This window comes from Mesoplodon mirus (assembly GCF_964341445.2).
Source record: "Mesoplodon mirus genome assembly, chromosome: 13".
In the NCBI taxonomy this organism is placed as follows: Eukaryota; Metazoa; Chordata; class Mammalia; order Artiodactyla; family Ziphiidae; genus Mesoplodon; species Mesoplodon mirus.
In genome coordinates this window covers 65,427,638-65,444,397 of record NC_138989.1, presented here as the reverse complement: position 1 = coordinate 65,444,397, position 16,760 = coordinate 65,427,638, and the positions used below count along the sequence as shown (strand labels likewise).

General features: G+C 39.3%; 1 protein-coding gene across 2 annotated transcripts in view; it reads left to right on the top strand.

Annotated features, from left to right (window-relative positions):
- Positions 1-16,760, top strand: part of DYM (dymeclin) — a 378,609-nt gene that overhangs the window by 243,345 nt on the left and 118,504 nt on the right. For both annotated transcript variants that reach the window (XM_082641320.1, XM_082641321.1), the window contains one exon: positions 9,363-9,465. In XM_082641320.1, the coding sequence (XP_082497446.1) occupies positions 9,363-9,465 (103 nt within the window). The remainder of the gene's footprint in view (positions 1-9,362; positions 9,466-16,760) is intronic.

Sequence of the window (16,760 nt, the reverse complement as noted above, 5' to 3'; positions counted from 1 at the left end):
ACACTTCCAGTTTTATGATAAATAAGTTCTGGAGATCTAATGTATAGCATGGTGATTACAGTTAATAGTACTCTAGCACATCCTTGAAAGTAGTTCTGAAAGTAGGTCTTAAATGTTCTAGCCACAAGAAAGAAATGGTAGTTATGGGATGGGATGGAGGTGTGAGCTAAAGCTGTGGTGGTCATCATTTTGCAATATGTATGTATCAAATCAGCATGCTGCACACCTTAAACTTTCACAGTGTCATATATCAATTACATCTCAATAAAGCTGGGAGAAAATATTTTAACGCCAAAAAAAAAAACCTGATAAAGGACTTGTGTCTAGAATATATGAAGAACTCTCACAACTCACGAAGAACAAAAACAACCCTTTTTTAAATAAATGGACAAAAGATTTGAATAGACACTTCAACAAAGAAAACATGAGCACAGGGAAATTCATTAGGGGAATGAAAATTGAAACCACAGTGAGATCCACTTCACACCCACTAAAATGGCTAAACTTAAAGGCTGAAATATCAAGTACTAGCCAGAATGTAGAACAGACAGTTTGGCAGTTTCTTATACAGTTAAAACAAAGAGCATACAACACAGCAATCCCACTTCTAGGTATTTATTCAAGAGAAATGAAAACATATGTTCACATAAAAACTTGTACGAGAGTGTTTATAACCTCTTTATTCATAATGGCTCAAAACTGGAAGCAACCCAAATGTCCACCAACTGATAAATAAACAAATTGAGGTTCATTCATACAATAGAAAACTACTCAGCAATAAAAAAGAATGAATTACTGACACACAAAACAGTGTGGATGAATTTGAAAAACATTATGCTGAGTGATAGAAGCCAGACACAAAAGAGTACATAGGGTATGATTCTGTTTACGTGAAAGCTAGAAAAGGCAGGACCATAGTGACGGGAAACAGGCCAGTGGTTACCTGGAGTGAGGTCTGGGGGTGGGCATATTGGAGGAGGGACTTGACTTCAGAGGGGCACAGGGGAACTTCTTGGGGTAATGGGAATAGTCTCTATCATGATTATGGTGATGAGTCGCATGAATGTTGGTATTTTTCAAAACTCATTGAATTGTCTACTTGGCCAATTTTATAATATGGAGATCATTCCTCAATAAAGCGGATTAAAAATAAAGTAACCAGCAGTGTAAGACCGTATTTAAATATCAACCGAGGGGTTGAGAAGTTAGTATGATTCAGAGGCAGGGTGGGCGCAGGTTAGAGAAGTCTTTCACAGAGGGTAGGGAGTTGTGCCTTGAAAGAGAGGCAGCACTTAGATGGGTGGAGGGGGCAAGAAAGGCTTCCTGCACGTAGAAAGGGTTCGTGTCTGGAGAGGAGAGAGCCCGAAGCTTGGCGGAAGGAGGTTCGGTGTCTAGCTGGAGCTCTGCCTTCAATAACCTTAATAATATTTTGTGGTTCTCTGCATTTAAATAGCTCTTTTGGGTTTGTACAGGACTTCCGTATTCACTACTCTACGGAACTGTGACCTTGGATGAACGACCAGCTCTGTAGCTGCGCTTCTTCATCTGCTCCCGTTGTAGTGTGGAGCTGAGGTGCTCCTCATTTCCCTGGTGACTGCTGTTTGAGTGTGTCAGAGGGAGGGACTGGGGCACGGAGAGGAAGTGACTGCAAGCTGTGAGGGATGTCTGCAGTTTTCAAGGAGGGAACCCCACGCCACCTCACAGTAACTGACCTCTGTCTGTGTTGCCTTCCCCGTCAGGCGGTTGCTCTTAACTCCCCTCACCCCTGCGCCACCCATCCTGCTTGTCTCTCAGCCACCAAGGGCCAGCTTCTGCCTCCTCCTCCCCACTGGAAACAGTTTCGGGTACAGTAACCGTTGATTTCTTTCCTTGTGTCAAATCCAGTGACTTTGTTTCTTTTTTTCAGTCCTTTACCTTTTAACAGTGGTGAGTGCTCCCTCCTTACGATTATTCTCCTGACTTAGAGAAGAATGTCTTTCTCTTCCTGTTCTTCCACTGCTAGCTCTTTGAGTACCCTTTACTGGGTTTACCCTTTCAGTCTTGGTGTTTCCCAGATTTCTGTCCTTATCTCTCTTGTTTTATATTACATGTTTTCCTTGGGTGATCAGATCACCTGCACTTTTATGATTTCGACTGATGCTAATAGCCCTTAAATTTCTTACCTCTCTCCTGAGCACCAGATTAGCATGTCCTGAATCTGGATATTTCTTTTTTTTTTTTTTTTTTTTTAAGAAATCTCTTCCAGGGCTTCCCTGGTGGCGCAGTGGTTGAGAGTCCGCCTGCCAATGCAGGGGACACGGGTTCGTGACCCAGTCCGGGAAGATCCCACATGCTGTGGAGCGGCTAAGCCCGTTAGCCATGGCCTCTGAGCCTGCACGTCCGGAGCCTGTGCTCCGCAACGGGAGAGGCCACAGCAGTGAGAGGTCCACGTACCACAAAAAAAAAAAAGATCTCTTCCAAATGCAACTTTTTAAAAATTAACTAATTAATTTGGTTGTGCTGGGTCTTAGTTGTGGCTAGCAGGCTCCTCAGTTGTGGCACATGGGATCCTTACTTGTGGCATGCAGGCTCCTTAGTTTTGGCATGTGAACTCTTAGTTGTGGCATGCAGGATCTAGTTCCCTGACCAGGGATCGAACCCAGGCCCCCTGCATTGGGAGCACGGAGGCTTACCCACTGTGCCACCAGGGAAGTCCCTGAATCTGGATATTTCTAGCCACCTCCATCTGGATATTGCCGAGCACCTCTGCGTTTCGTGACAGAATTGTTAAGAGCACAGCTCTTGGAGCTCTTGAATTTGTCTCCTGACTCCACCACTTAGTAGCTATGAGCCTTAACCATACTTCGCCTCAATTTCATCATTCCTTCAAAATAAAAAAAGCATGGAGAATAGTAGCACATCTGTCAGATGGTGATCTGATGAACAGTGTCTGATGTGCAGGAAGCACCCTGCCACTGAGCTGCTGCTGCTCTTGTTTCCTTTGAGGCACAGCTCTTTGTCTTCCCAGGTCTTCTCCCTACTCTTTGGCTCTTCTTCTGTATATCCCTGGCACGTTCAGTCACATTCTCAGCCAGCCACTAAGTTTCCCAAGTTTCCCAAACCTGAGAGTCATCCATGATTCCCTTTTTTCACTCTGTGTTGTCTCCTTTGCTTTCCAAATAGCTCATATTTGCTTCAGTTCAGGCCCTCCTCACCTCTCACTTTTAGTGGCGTAAAAGTTACCCAAAGTATCTTTCTGTTTCCACTCCTGTTCCCTTGCCCACCCCTGTCCATCCTTCCCATCCTCTTTAGGAGCCAAGGAATCTTTCTAAAACAAACGTAATTGTTATGTACTTATACGTGTCTGCACAGGTATGTGGTTTTCAGGTTCTGTGACAGGGCCTCTGCAGCCACCGCGAGATGAGAGCACGTCAGGGAGAGATAGAGGACAGAGATGAGCAAGGTTGCTGCATCACCCCTCCTGCCCATCCCTGCCCCCCACCTCCCACCTGGACACCGAACATAGCAGCTTTGCTTCTGTCTCTCTTACTTATCATTATAGTCCTGCTGTCAGAAAGCACCTCTGGCTTTCAGGATGAAGTCCAGGGTCTAAGTAAGACACAAGAGGCACTTTATGAACTGTCCCCGCTACTGCCCTGACCATACCGTGGTGCTCCAGATACTTAACACTTTATGAGTGTGCGTGCTGTGACGTTTACTGCACCCACGGTGCTCAGATTTCTCTGCCTACCCTCATGCTCTGTTCTCTGCCCATATTACCTTTTCCGTTGCCTGATTTGCTTGGCTAACTCCGGATTGTTCCTTAACATTCAGCTCGGCATCACCTCCGGAAATGATTTCCTGTCCTTACTTCAGGTACAGTCAGGCAGCCCTCGTCTTTGTCCCCAGTGCAAGCCACGCTTCTCTCCATCACCACAGTGACAGTAGAACTTCTGTGTAGGCATAGCCTCCTTGACCTGACTGCACCCTCCAGGAGCGCAGAACAAAGATCGTGTGGCTTTTGCTTGTTGCTATATCCCAGGCAGACAACTCTCTCATTCCCTGGCATGTAGTAGGTTCTTGGTAAATGTTTGAGTTACTGTCTGTCTCAGTGACTTAGTGCAGACCTCTTAGCATGGTCTTCTTTAACAGGCCCATGCTGATCTTGCTAGCTTCATCTCTCGCCATCTCGAACCCTCCGCCCCAGTGGACTTGACTTTTCTGGCCTTATAAGCTATTGGTACTTCCCTGAAGTCTCTCTGTGCCTTTCTATACACTTTTCCCCCTTTCAGAATGGCTCTCCCTCCCCCTTTACTTTTCCCAACAAGCAAGCCCCCTAACCTTCAAGGCCACCATCAAGGTAGATTTCCTCTGTGAAACGTACCTAACCTTCAGCTGTACTCCCATGGCACTCTCTTCAGACCCATGCAGTTCTCTGATTTCAGTATTGTAGACATTTTTTTCCCCTTATTCCATTAGACTTGATTTCCTTGGGGGCAAGGAATCATGTCTCTTTAACTCATTTTGTAAGACTGTAACATTAGCTTCTTACTCCATACAGAAAGGTCCAGGACTTTTGATGGGCCACAAGTGGCCCTTCACAGTCTGTCTTTAAACTGTCCTCATCTCCTGCCACCAGCTGGGTGCCCTAAAGGACAGCCCTTTGCAGCAGCCAGTGGTTTTCTGAGCACATTCCAGGTTGGACTCATCATGCATATTTATATGCTGCTTTCTTTTGTGAAATGCTGGCTTTTGGCAGGGGCTCTGTTTTCTTCAGGATATAATGTTCTTTTTATTCCAGTTTTTAAAATGTGTAATATTTCAGGCATACACCAAAAAAACAGTAATATAGCAGTCACCTATGTATATATCCAGTATTACTGAAAGAACATTTGAGAGAGAGAGCTGAACCTCTTATTTCTTCCTCCCTGATCCTGTTTCCTTCTCTTCTTTCTCAGAGAATAATGACTATCCTAAATGTAGTGTTTATCATTTCCATATATGGTTTATTACTTCAAATGTTTTATCTGTAGAAGATATGTAATGTTTTGCATGTTAAATATACACTATATAAATAGTACCTCATTCACATTCTCTACCAGGGTCCTTGCTTGTAGAACAACATTGTTTTTGAGGATTATCCCTATTGTTACACGTAGGTTTAGATAACCTTAAATTGCTACATAGTATGCCATTGTATGACTCTTCCACAGTTTATTTACCCATTCCATTCCCGAGAGTTTTTGTTGTTTTTAGATTTTCACTGTTAAACCAATTTACAATGAACGTTCTTGTACAAAAAGGAAAATCTAGTCTTTTTCTAATTTAAATAAAAAAGTATTCTGGCAGCTATATCCTGAGTGAAGATCAGTACACTTGGAATCAGTTTCACTTATTTCCAGAATCGGAATTACCCCTTCCATACAAACATCATGTGTGTCACTCACTCTAGCATTTAGCTGGGGCTGGTACTTTGAATGCAAAAGCTTTAAGCAAAAGTTACATTTCTCAGCAATTTGAAAGTCATGTCTCATATAAATTTAGGTCATTTTGCCCTACAAATGCTAAACAGGAGACAAAATTAGAATGTTTTTTAAAAATTAAAAAAAAAGAAACTTTGAGAGCTCTGGCTAGCAGACCTGAGGAAAAACGCATATTAGATTGTAAAAAAATAACAGCCTGAGTAAGTGTGAATTCTGTTTTTAATTCATGATAGAAAACTGGGAGTGACCTCAAATCATCTGTTCTCACACCAACTTTCTTAAAAACAGCTGGGAGCAGTAGCCACAGCTTCTTGAGGTGGACCATGTCAACATTTTATGCCCATAACAGTCAAATTTTCTGTTATGTCCAACTGAAAGAGCTTATGTTTGAATTGCAGCTCCCTTCCTTGTTTTGTCTTCTACCAACAAGGAAAAAGGATTGTTAGTATTCTCTTTTAAAATAAACAAACTAGCCTTTCTTCTCCAAAGCAAACAATATCAAATCCTTTTTGCTTTGATTCCTAGGACTCGTTCCATAAATTTCTGAAAGTGATGATAAAAGTTACGATAGATTAACCTCTGTTGTCCTTCTCTGAAGGGTACACTCTTAGAACACTGACAGAGAAAATCCCAGGTTTATGGAACCCATAAAACAGCTCCTGAGTTCTGGTATTTTGTAAACTTAAAGTGCACTGCTGTACTTCACTTGCCCCCTTTCCTCTTACTAACACCAAAAAGCTCACTTCTTCCAGGTATATTTATTGCTTTTGCTTTTTGTTTGGGCATCCAATTGATGCCTCTGAGTCTTGCCATACCCTATCCTAAAATCAACCACCAAAGTCCATTCAGTCTCAAAAAACTTCTGAAACTCCATTTATTTCAGAAAATACACTACAACCAATTAAAAGAATCTTACTAATTGCCCTCTTTTATGCATTTCCATGTGAATATGCTTTATGCACTATCCCAACATATTTTTATCTTTTAATTTTCATTGCCTGCAAAATAATTTGTATATTTAAGAATATAGGGGCTTCCCTGGTGGCGCAGTGGTTGAGAGTCCGCCTGCCGATGCAGGGGGCGCGGGTTCGTGCCCCGGTCCGGGAGAATCCCACATGCCGTGGAGCGGCTGGGCCCGTGCTCCATGGCCGCTGAGCCTGCGCGTCCGGAGCCTGTGCTCCGCAACGGGAGAGGCCACAACAGTGAGAGGCCCGCGTACCGCAAAAAAAAAAAAAAAAAAAAAAAAAAGAATATATACCCCCATTGCAGTTTAGTACTGTGTTCAGTTATTCTTTTCCTCAGCAGTTTTACTTTATCTATAGTCAGTCTCGCCTCAGGTATACTAAAAATTATGTACAAGGGTGTTCATTGCAGTGCTATTTATAATACAAAAAATTGGAAACATTGCAATGATTCATTTCTAATGGACTAGGTAAATTAAGGTATATCCCTATGCTTGGATATCAGTTAACTGGCACTCAATATATGTTTATTGAACGAATCAAGGATTATATTGTTAAGTGGAAAAAGTGCAAGGTACAGAGCAGTACCTATTTTGTGGGAAAAAAACATGGATGTATATGTACAGTATTCATTCATATACATGCCTTGATGCATATAATATTGTTGGAATCATAGACAGTAAACTGCTAACATTTGTTACCAGTGAGTCATGGGTATGGATGTGAGGAAAAAGTGTGATGTTTACTTTTAACCTTAAAAAAGAAAAAACAAGCAAAACTAAATCTCAAATAGAGAAGACCCAGAAAAGTAAAATGATTGAAAAGAATGTACATACCCTTACAGATTGAGTCTTTTTCCCTACTTCTTCACATCACTTCCACTTCACTCTTCTCACTGTCCCCTGTTTTGCCTCTGTGTTTTGCCTTCTGTTTGGAAATGCCTTCTCTCTTCTCTTGCACAAATCTTTTTCCTTCTTCATAAAGTCTAACCCCTTCATGAAACTTTGCTGAACGATTCCATTTCAAAGAAGTCTCTCTTATTAACATATGCTTGATGAGTATCATATGATTTCACACTTATTCACTTAGTAATTATTTAACTTATTTTCCTGCTGTATTTGAGTATAGATTTAGAGAATATTCTTGGCTTTGTTACATTTGCTTTGTACACATCCAGCATTACCAATAAGTGTTAAGGAATTTTTTTCATTCATTTTTTTAACATTTTAATGTTAAAACTTAATCTAGAAAGAATACTTAGTAGTCTTGTTTTCAGTAATTATCCCATTTAAACCATTTGAAATAAGTAGAGATTTTCATAAATTGATATTCAAATCAATATTCTGTTTAGAAAGATACCACTAAGAAATACTAGAGTAATGTTTTGGGCATTAAAGAAGATACTACAGGTCATACTTATATGGAAAAGTACATGGAATCAGAATTGTCTTTATTTTTAACTTGTCATCTAGCCCAAGGATGAATCCTTTATTCACTAGATATAGTAGCTTTAACATTAGGATCATATAATTATGTGTATTTGAAGCTCTATTATTAGGTACATACACATTTAGGATTGTTATAGCTTCTTGATAAACTTGCCATTTCATCACTGTAAAATTTCTCTCTTTATCTCAGGTAATAATATTCTTATCCTTAAACCTACTTTGTCTAATATTAATATAGCCACTCCAGCTTTCTTATGATTAGTGTTTATACAATATCTCTCTTGTATCATTTTACTGTTCACTTATCTGTATCTTTAAATTTACAAGCGTGCCTCTTATAAATAGCATGTTACTGGGTTTTGCTTTTTTATCCAGTCTGACAATCTCTGTCATTTAACGAGAGTGTTTAATCCATTTACATTTAATGTAAATTTGTTTTATACTTTGAAAATTGCTCATTTAGGTCTGTTGGGATGCATCTTAGAATCATCTTTACTCTAGGCTAGAATAGCCCTACTCCTAAAGCATGGCCTTTCTGAGAATTCAACTGAGTGTTCATGTTCAGTGAGTTTTATCCACTCTGGCTGGTTGGAACTTCAGCATACCTCCAGCCTTTTGTGATCTCCAAAATCTCTGTTCAGTTTGTGGCTCCTGGATGGTGGTTTACTGCCACACCTTGTGGGGTCTTTTCTTTGCATTTAGCCAAACGCTCAAGAAGACACTGGGGCAGGTTTTGAACATTTCAGATGTTCAGCGTCTGAAAACAGTTATTTTATATATTTTGTTCAGTTTTTTTTAGTTGTTTACACAGGGGAGTTATTCAGTACCAGTTAATCCATCCTGGCCAGGAGTGAAACTCTTATAATACATATGTTTAAAGCCATTCTTTTTGAGAATAAGAGTATAAAGCTATAATATAGAATCATAGACTCTGTATTATGCTAGAGAAATAATCCAGTGCACTTATTTGAAAGATGAGATACTCCAATAAAGATGTTTAAAAAAAGTAAAATGAAACAAATAAACCCATGCAGTAAGATACAAAAAAAAGATGAGAAAATTGGGATACAGCAAGCTCAAGTAACTTGTAACAGATTGCACTACGAGTTACTCATAAAGTCAGTCCATATCTCAGGTTTTCTTTTTTTTTTTTTTTTTAGTTTCTGCTTTATAACAAAGTGAATCAGTCTCAGGTTTTCTTAATATCTGTCCACTGTCCTGTCCATGATAGTAATCTTCTGAAAATTTCTCCTCTGTTTGAAATATAATTTGAAACTGGCAAACTTTTATATTAGAACCCTTATAATTTAAACATTCTTTTCACTTTATTATTTGTTATATCAATAGTATTGTTAATCCTGCTGTTAACACAGGCACAAAAAAAGAGTCTTGTAGAATAATTGACATTCTGTGGAATGTCAATATAAAACCTAGAAAAGGAGACACTTAGTTCTTTTAATATAATTGGGGTTTTGGGTTTTTTTTTTCAGCTTGTTTTCCTTGCTGTCTAAAAAACACAACAAAGTTCTGGAACAAGCCACACAGTCCTTGAGAGGTTCGCTGAGTTCCAATGATGTTCCTCTACCAGATTACGTAAGTAGTTACCTTACTTTGTCAATACAAAAATTTTCCTTTCATTGCTAAATTTAAAAATAACAATACCCCTCTCTTCCCAAGATCTGGCTGTGATCTTGTTCCCTGAGGAACCTATGATAGGTAAATAAAGGATTGACATCTCAAATCAAGGGAAAAAATTTTTGATGATTATTAACAAGTAGTTGAAGAAAGTCAACCCTAAATCAATGATTGTTAATAATTAGAAATCTTATTAGTCAAGAAAACCACTCAAACTAATTACAGAGAAACAAAAAGAGGGATTTTATAAGGAGTGTGCAAAGGTTTCTCACGGAACTCAAGGGGAAGATGTACACCTGGATTTCAGAGAATGAGAACCTGAAATGGAAAAGCCATTGGATTCATTCAAAATAGCCTATCTTGGGACTTCCCTGGTAGTCCAGTGGTCAAGAATCCACCTGCCAATGCAGGGGACACGGGTTCGAGCCCTGGTCCGGGAAGATCCCACATGCCATGGAGCAACTAAGCCCACGCGCTACAACTACTGAGCCCATGCTCCTAGAGCCTGTGCTCTGTAACAAGAGAAGCCACTGCAATGAGTAGCCCGTGCCCACAAGGAACAGTAGCCCCCGCTCGTCGCAACTAGAGAAAGCCCGTGTGTAGCAATGAAGACCCAGCACAGCCATACATACATACATACATACATACATACATACATACATAAGGAATGATAATTCTTAAAATTAGGAAAAAAAAAAAAAGCCTCTCTTTCTGGGGCATTTAGTTTCTGTTATCTGCTTCTTTTTGCTTCAGTTTTATTCTGCCGCTGCTTTCCATAGGCCCGTTTTCCCTATTTGCTGACTGAAATAGCAACCCCGACCCCTCCCCCACCCCCTTTCCCTCCCAACCCTTAACATGTCCTTGGGAGTGTCATGCCTTTTGCTGACTGATCAGAGTCCTAGTTCTCAGATTCTGGGAGAGAGAATCTAATTGTCTCTACTTGGGTCAGTATGCTGCTCAATTCGTCAGTCGTGGTCAGCAGAGAACAGCAGTAACATGTTGCATTTGTTCCCTCCTCTTTAAAGATGAAGAGCTTATTACCACCTGACCTCAGGGGATGATGATGGAATAGAACACAGCACAGGGATGAGCATTATATAATAGGAGGGGGAACTCGTTATGAGTTCCTTTAGGGCTGTGCCACTGTCCGTGACACCTCTTGTGTTTTGGAACATACCTTAGATGAGGATGCTAAAAACTTTCATGTCACGAACCACAGAGGTAGTTAAAGGACCTCCCTGTTTGTTTGTCTGGGGACAACTTAATGAGTTGATACTTAGAAACTTTAGGAGAGAATTCTTATATTCTAAGTTTGAGGTGGTGATGTGTACCAGACAGCCGGAAAGTTGTTTTGCTTGTTTCCTGCTCTCATTTGTTTCATTTCTAAATGGTTGTGCTGATATGAGACTGTGGGAACAGCACCCAGTCCAGATATCAGACGCTGATAAACAGAGATAGCTGTGTGCAGCCACAACCTGACTGGTGCTATTTTTCATCTCTTTTATTTATTTATTTAGTGTGGGTGTGAGAGAGATGTTATGATCTGTCTTCCCATTATGAAGTTTAAAATTCCAAAGTACTTCTCTCCTACCAAAAAAATTAGTATCTTTTAAGATTTTCCTGCTAGTTGAATATTCTCAATTTCTTGAAAAAATGAGCATTGTAGTTGACTTAATTCTATCCTTGTCATGACTTGTTCTAAGAAAAATAATTCTTTCTAATTGCTCCTTGGAAACCTCAGTTGGGGCCAGAGTGGCAATGGGGATTATGTTTATTAAGAACTTGAACTTTGTTCATCTGTAAGTGTTTTGTCATTTTTATACACATATTATTTGATTTATATAGTATTCCTGTTAATTCCACAAAAATGTGTTGAATGTATGTAGTACTGAGGTTGCCCTAGCAGTATTCGCCTTTAACCAGAGGCCAGAAAATTGATATTTCTTTGAGAAAACAGGTCATATTTAACAGTATTTGCCAATCATGGAGGTGATTATGCAGTGAAAGGACAAGTTGAACTCGTAATGGACATATGAATTCTGTTGAACTTTACAGGTCATTGACTGTTTTCCTCTTGCATGAAGTTTTCACTGAATAAAACTGAATTTCTTGAGGCATCCGCTTCCTAGAAATACAAGGAAAATTCCATTTGGAATCTGCCGTTGACAGTCCTTATTATAACATTTGTGGGTATGAGACTTTGCAAATCACAGCATTTTCCAAATGGGTTTATGAACTTGAATTTTGCTGGCTTTCCTCGGAGCTAAGTGCAGAGGGTGGGTAACACTGATTCAGTAGTCGTGTTGAAAACTGAATCACTCCTCCTGCCACTGAGCTGAAAGGTGATTAAAGAAAACAATAGCAACCTTAAAAGTAAGTACTACACTATGTTCTTCTTTGGTGATAACTCATGTTTTATTGGTCGTTCCCATTGCTCAAAATACTACGTAGAAGTGAGTGAACATTTGAAACCATATTCTCATTATTCTCTTTTAATTTGGTCATTAACTGGGCAAATACAGTATGTTCCCCTTTTCTTCCCCAGAAATTTTACTTGTTAAGTGTCTCTGCCAACAACCACATAAAATTCTGTGTCCTTGACTAATGCTTTAGAAAACTTGTTTGTAAAAGATGGAACAGGAAAACAAAAGGGTCTTAATGCAGCAGTGGATTCCCGGATGTATACTTTCTACAGCAGGATTGAGAGAACTATAGTAGCAGAGTTTGAATAACTGTGTAAAAATAAGGACATGTTTCTCTTCTCACTGTAGTACATAGAGTACTTTCAGTCTACCTAGAGATTTTTGAGTTTATTAAGAAAATGTTTATTCTCATTATACTGTATAGTTCACCAGTCAATTGAGTAACACATAGAAAGCAAATAGCGAGTTACAAAAACATTAGTATTAGTACTTTAGTACAGCCATGTTTGTCTGAACATATCAGGGGAAACCTGAAGCCTTCAACCAGCTTCTAGAGAATGAGAAAATTCCCTGACTGCTTAAGGGAAAATAAAACAAAAAATTATACCCAAGTTCTCCCTGGGGAGAGAGAATGCTCACTACAGAGAATGATAGCTGGTCAGAGAGTGATAAAGTTGTCTGGGAAAGCTAGTGAAGTTCAGTTGACTTGGCTGAGTTTTGGTGTCTTTATATCAGGGTTTCATAAAGTTTAATTCAGTGACTAAAGAGACATGAGAGAACTGTTAAAGAAGAATCTTTCAACACTTTTTCTTTTTATAGATTTATTTATTTTTATTTATCTTTGGCTGCATTGGGTCTTCGTTGCTGCTCGCGGGCTTTCTTTAGTTGTGGTGAGCGGGGGCTACTCTTCGTTGTGGTGTGTGGGCTTCTCATTGCAGTGGCTTCTCTTGTTGTGGAGCACGGGTTCTAGGCACTTGGGCTTCAGTAGTTGTGGCTTGCGGGCTCAGTAGCTGTGGCGCACGGGCTTAGTTGCTCCGCAGCATGTAGGATCTTCCCGGACCAGGGCTTGAACCCGTGTCCGCTGCATTGGCAGGCAGATTCTTAACCACTGTGCCACCAGGGAAGTCCCAACACTTTTTTTTAAATAAGAATAAACCTCTAGGGCTTCCCTGGTGGCACAGTGGTTGAGAGTCCGCCTGCCGATGCAGGGGACATGGGTTCCTGCCCCGGTCCGGGAGGATCCCACATGCTGTGGAGCCGCTGGGCCCGTGAGCCATGGCCGCTGAGCCTGCACATCCAGAGCCTGTGCTCCGCAACGGGAGAGGCCACAACAGTGAGAGGCCCACATATCGCAAAAAAAAAAAAAAAAGAATAAACCTCTAAAACAACTTTGGTCATATAAAACAGAACCTGAATATAGACAATGAAGCAAAAATAATAAGTGAGTTATAGTTGCTTTTTAAATATAACTGCAGCTTTTAATTATGGCTGTTGTCACATGTCATGTAAGCATTGTTTCCCTAATGTCTAACAGTTAAGTTAGCAACTACTTGAGATGAGAGGAATCTAACTTTTATTCTAGGTGGAATCACAAGGAACCAAAATTTATTGCCCCATGATCATCAAAGAATTTTTGAACCTTTTCATAGGACCAACTTTCCCATCTCATTCCAAACGTAAATACAAAGGCACAAGCCAAAAAGACCCTGGCCAAAGGGTAAGGAGCCAAATCAGAAAAATCAGCAGAAGTATAAACAGTAACTAAGAGTTTATCATCAACTTGCTAAAAGCAAGTAAAGTCAACTCCCCCCCTTAGCCACGATTTTGCTTTCTGAGATTTCATTTACCTACGGTCAACAGCGGTCCAAAAATATTAAATGGAGAATTCCAGAAATAAACAATTCATAGTTTGAAATTTCACACCATTCTAAGTAGTGTGATGAAATCTCTCGACATCCAGTTCTGTCCTGCCTAGGACATGAATCATCCCTTTGTCCAGCATATCCCGACCATTAGTCACATAGTAGCCATCTGGGTTATCAGATGACTGTTGCAGTATTGCAGTGCTTGTGTTCAAGTAACCCTTATTTTATTTAATGACCCCCAAGCATAAGAGTAGTGGTGCTAGCAATTTGAATATTCTCTTACTGTACATAATTCATGAATTAAACTTCATCGTAAGTATGCATGTATAGGAAAAAACGTAGTATACAGTTGTCCCTTGGTATCTGAGGGGGGTTGATTCTAGGAGCCCCCTCATATACCAAAATCCAAGGATGCTCATGTCCCTTATATAAAGTGGCATAGTACAATCGGCCCTCCATATCTTCAGATTCTGAATCTGAGGATTCACCCAACCACAGATAGAAATTTCCATCCAAGTTTGGTTAAATCCACAGAAGTAAAACCTGACAGTATGGAGGTCCAACTGTATATTTATTGGGAAAAAATCCACGATGTGATGTAGGATGGTGAGTGATTGCTGACGGTACATGGTCTCTTTTGGGGATGATAAAAGTGTTTGAAAATTAGATTGTGGTGATGGTTGCACAATTCTGATTGTACAGAAAACCATTGAATTGTACATTTTAAATTGACAAAGTACGTGTGGTGTGTGAATGTTATCTCAGTGAAGCCATTTAAAAAAAAAGTAGTACTTGGAGCACTAGGAAAAAGAAAAAAGTAACTATTTGTTAAATGTAATAGCATATAGATACCAGCTTGGCTGGCATTATGGCATGAGGGTGAATGTTAGAAAAATCAATTTTATACTTTGAGAAAGTTAATATTTTCAATTAGGGAAAATATTTCTTGAGTAGTGTCTTGACTTTAGAAACTGCTAAAGTCAATTAGATATGCAGTTACCAAAAGATATGTGTATTTTTCAGCCTGGCTTAAGAGCAAAATAATGGAAACAAGCAAAATCTATCAATAGGAGACTGATTAAAGTTTAAATCTATCCAATGCAGTATTCTGCAGACATTTTTTTTTAAACAAATTCGGTCCATGCAGGTTTATCTGAAAAGATATCCATAACACTTAAATCAGTAGAAACAAACAGAAAACAACACTTTATAGTATGTAGGTTATATGTACATGTATGTTTGAAAATATGCATTTAATTTTTCTGGAATAATTAATAAGAAACTATTAAATAGTGGTTACCTGTAGGAAGTCAGACTGAACGGAAGGGAAAATAGCACTTACACTTTTTGCCTTATACTCTTCTTTATAGGTATAGATCTTTACATTTTGTCAAGTATATGACTTATTTTCCCCTCCTTCCCTCCCTTCCTCCCTTCCTTCCCTTTTTTTATTCCCTCCCTCAGTCCTTCCTTCTCTTCTTTATTATTATCAGATAATTTTAGACTTACAGAGAGTTTTCAAGAATTTCCATATATCCTTCACCAGCTTTCCCTTTTGTAAATATCTTACATAACCATAGAACATTTTTCAAAACTATTAACCTTGGTTACAATACTGTTAACTAAAACACAAATCTCATTTGAATTTTACCAGTTTTGACACTAATGCCCTTACTCTTTTCTAGTATCCAATCCAGGATGATCCCACATTGCATTTTGTTGTCACGTCTCCTTAGTCTTCCCTTGGATTTCATGACCTTGACACCTTGGAAGAGTACTAATCAGTTATTTTGTAGGATGTCCCTCAATTTGGGTTTGTCTGGCATTTTCTCATGATTAGGTTGATGTTATGCACTATTGGGAAGGATACTACAGAAGTGGTATGCCCTTCTCAGTACATCATTTCAGAGAATACATGGTGTTGGTGTGTATTACTGGTATTGATCACTTCACTGGGATGATGTCTGTCCAGATTCTTCACCATAAACTTGCTGATTTTCCCTTTGAAATTCCTGTATGTTTTATATAGTAGTTATTTCCACTATATTGGAACAGTATATGGGGGAGATACTTTGAGATGATGCTGATATCCTGTTTCTTCCTATGCATTTTCCCACAAATTTTAGCATCCACTGATTGATCTGGCTTCAGCATTATTTTACCGATTTATTAGTGATTTTCTGTTTGTCTCATTCCCTCTAAATTTATTATTAGAATTCTTCTGCAAGGAAGAGTTGTCACCTCTCCCTCATGTATTTATCTATGCAGTTGTTTATTTCTATCACTATGGACTCCTAGATATGAATTTTCTTCTTATCATCCAGAACTGTTGTTATTTTGTTACTCAGGTTGTTCCAACTTTAGGCACTGGGAGCTCTTTCAGGTTGTATCCTCTGCCCTTTGAATATGCGTCAACCTTTTTTTTTTTTTTTGCCACCTTCAAGATGCTCCAACTCATCTTGTATTTCCCCTGCTCCAACCCTAAAATCAACCATTTCTCCAAGGAGGATCATGAAATTTGAATCAAGATCTTTATATTGATAGTTACTTTCCTAATGTCAAAACCAATGTAAAAAACAGAGCCCAGTCTTGTGAATAAGGTTGCAAATCTTATGAACATCCGTAGAAACAACTGCTTTGAACTTAAGTATTAACAGATTCCAAGCCCCACACTGATTAGGTCCCAGGAGGTTTCTTCTTTAGAACAATTGATTTTAAAAATCAAATAAATGAGGCCTCTAACAAGTGAGCAAGCTCCACACCCTATCCCTGCCACTTTTCTTCCTAATTAAAAACCAGGCCTGGCTTTAACATAATCAGACTGATTTTCTTGGTTGTGTTATAACTTGGCTTTGGATGCATTTCTGAACTAGGAGTTCTGGAAATGTTCTGAGAATCCTTCTAAGGACAATTTTAGTTGGAGAGATCCTCTCTTGTTTAAAAAAGAAAAATTTCTTCACTCTTA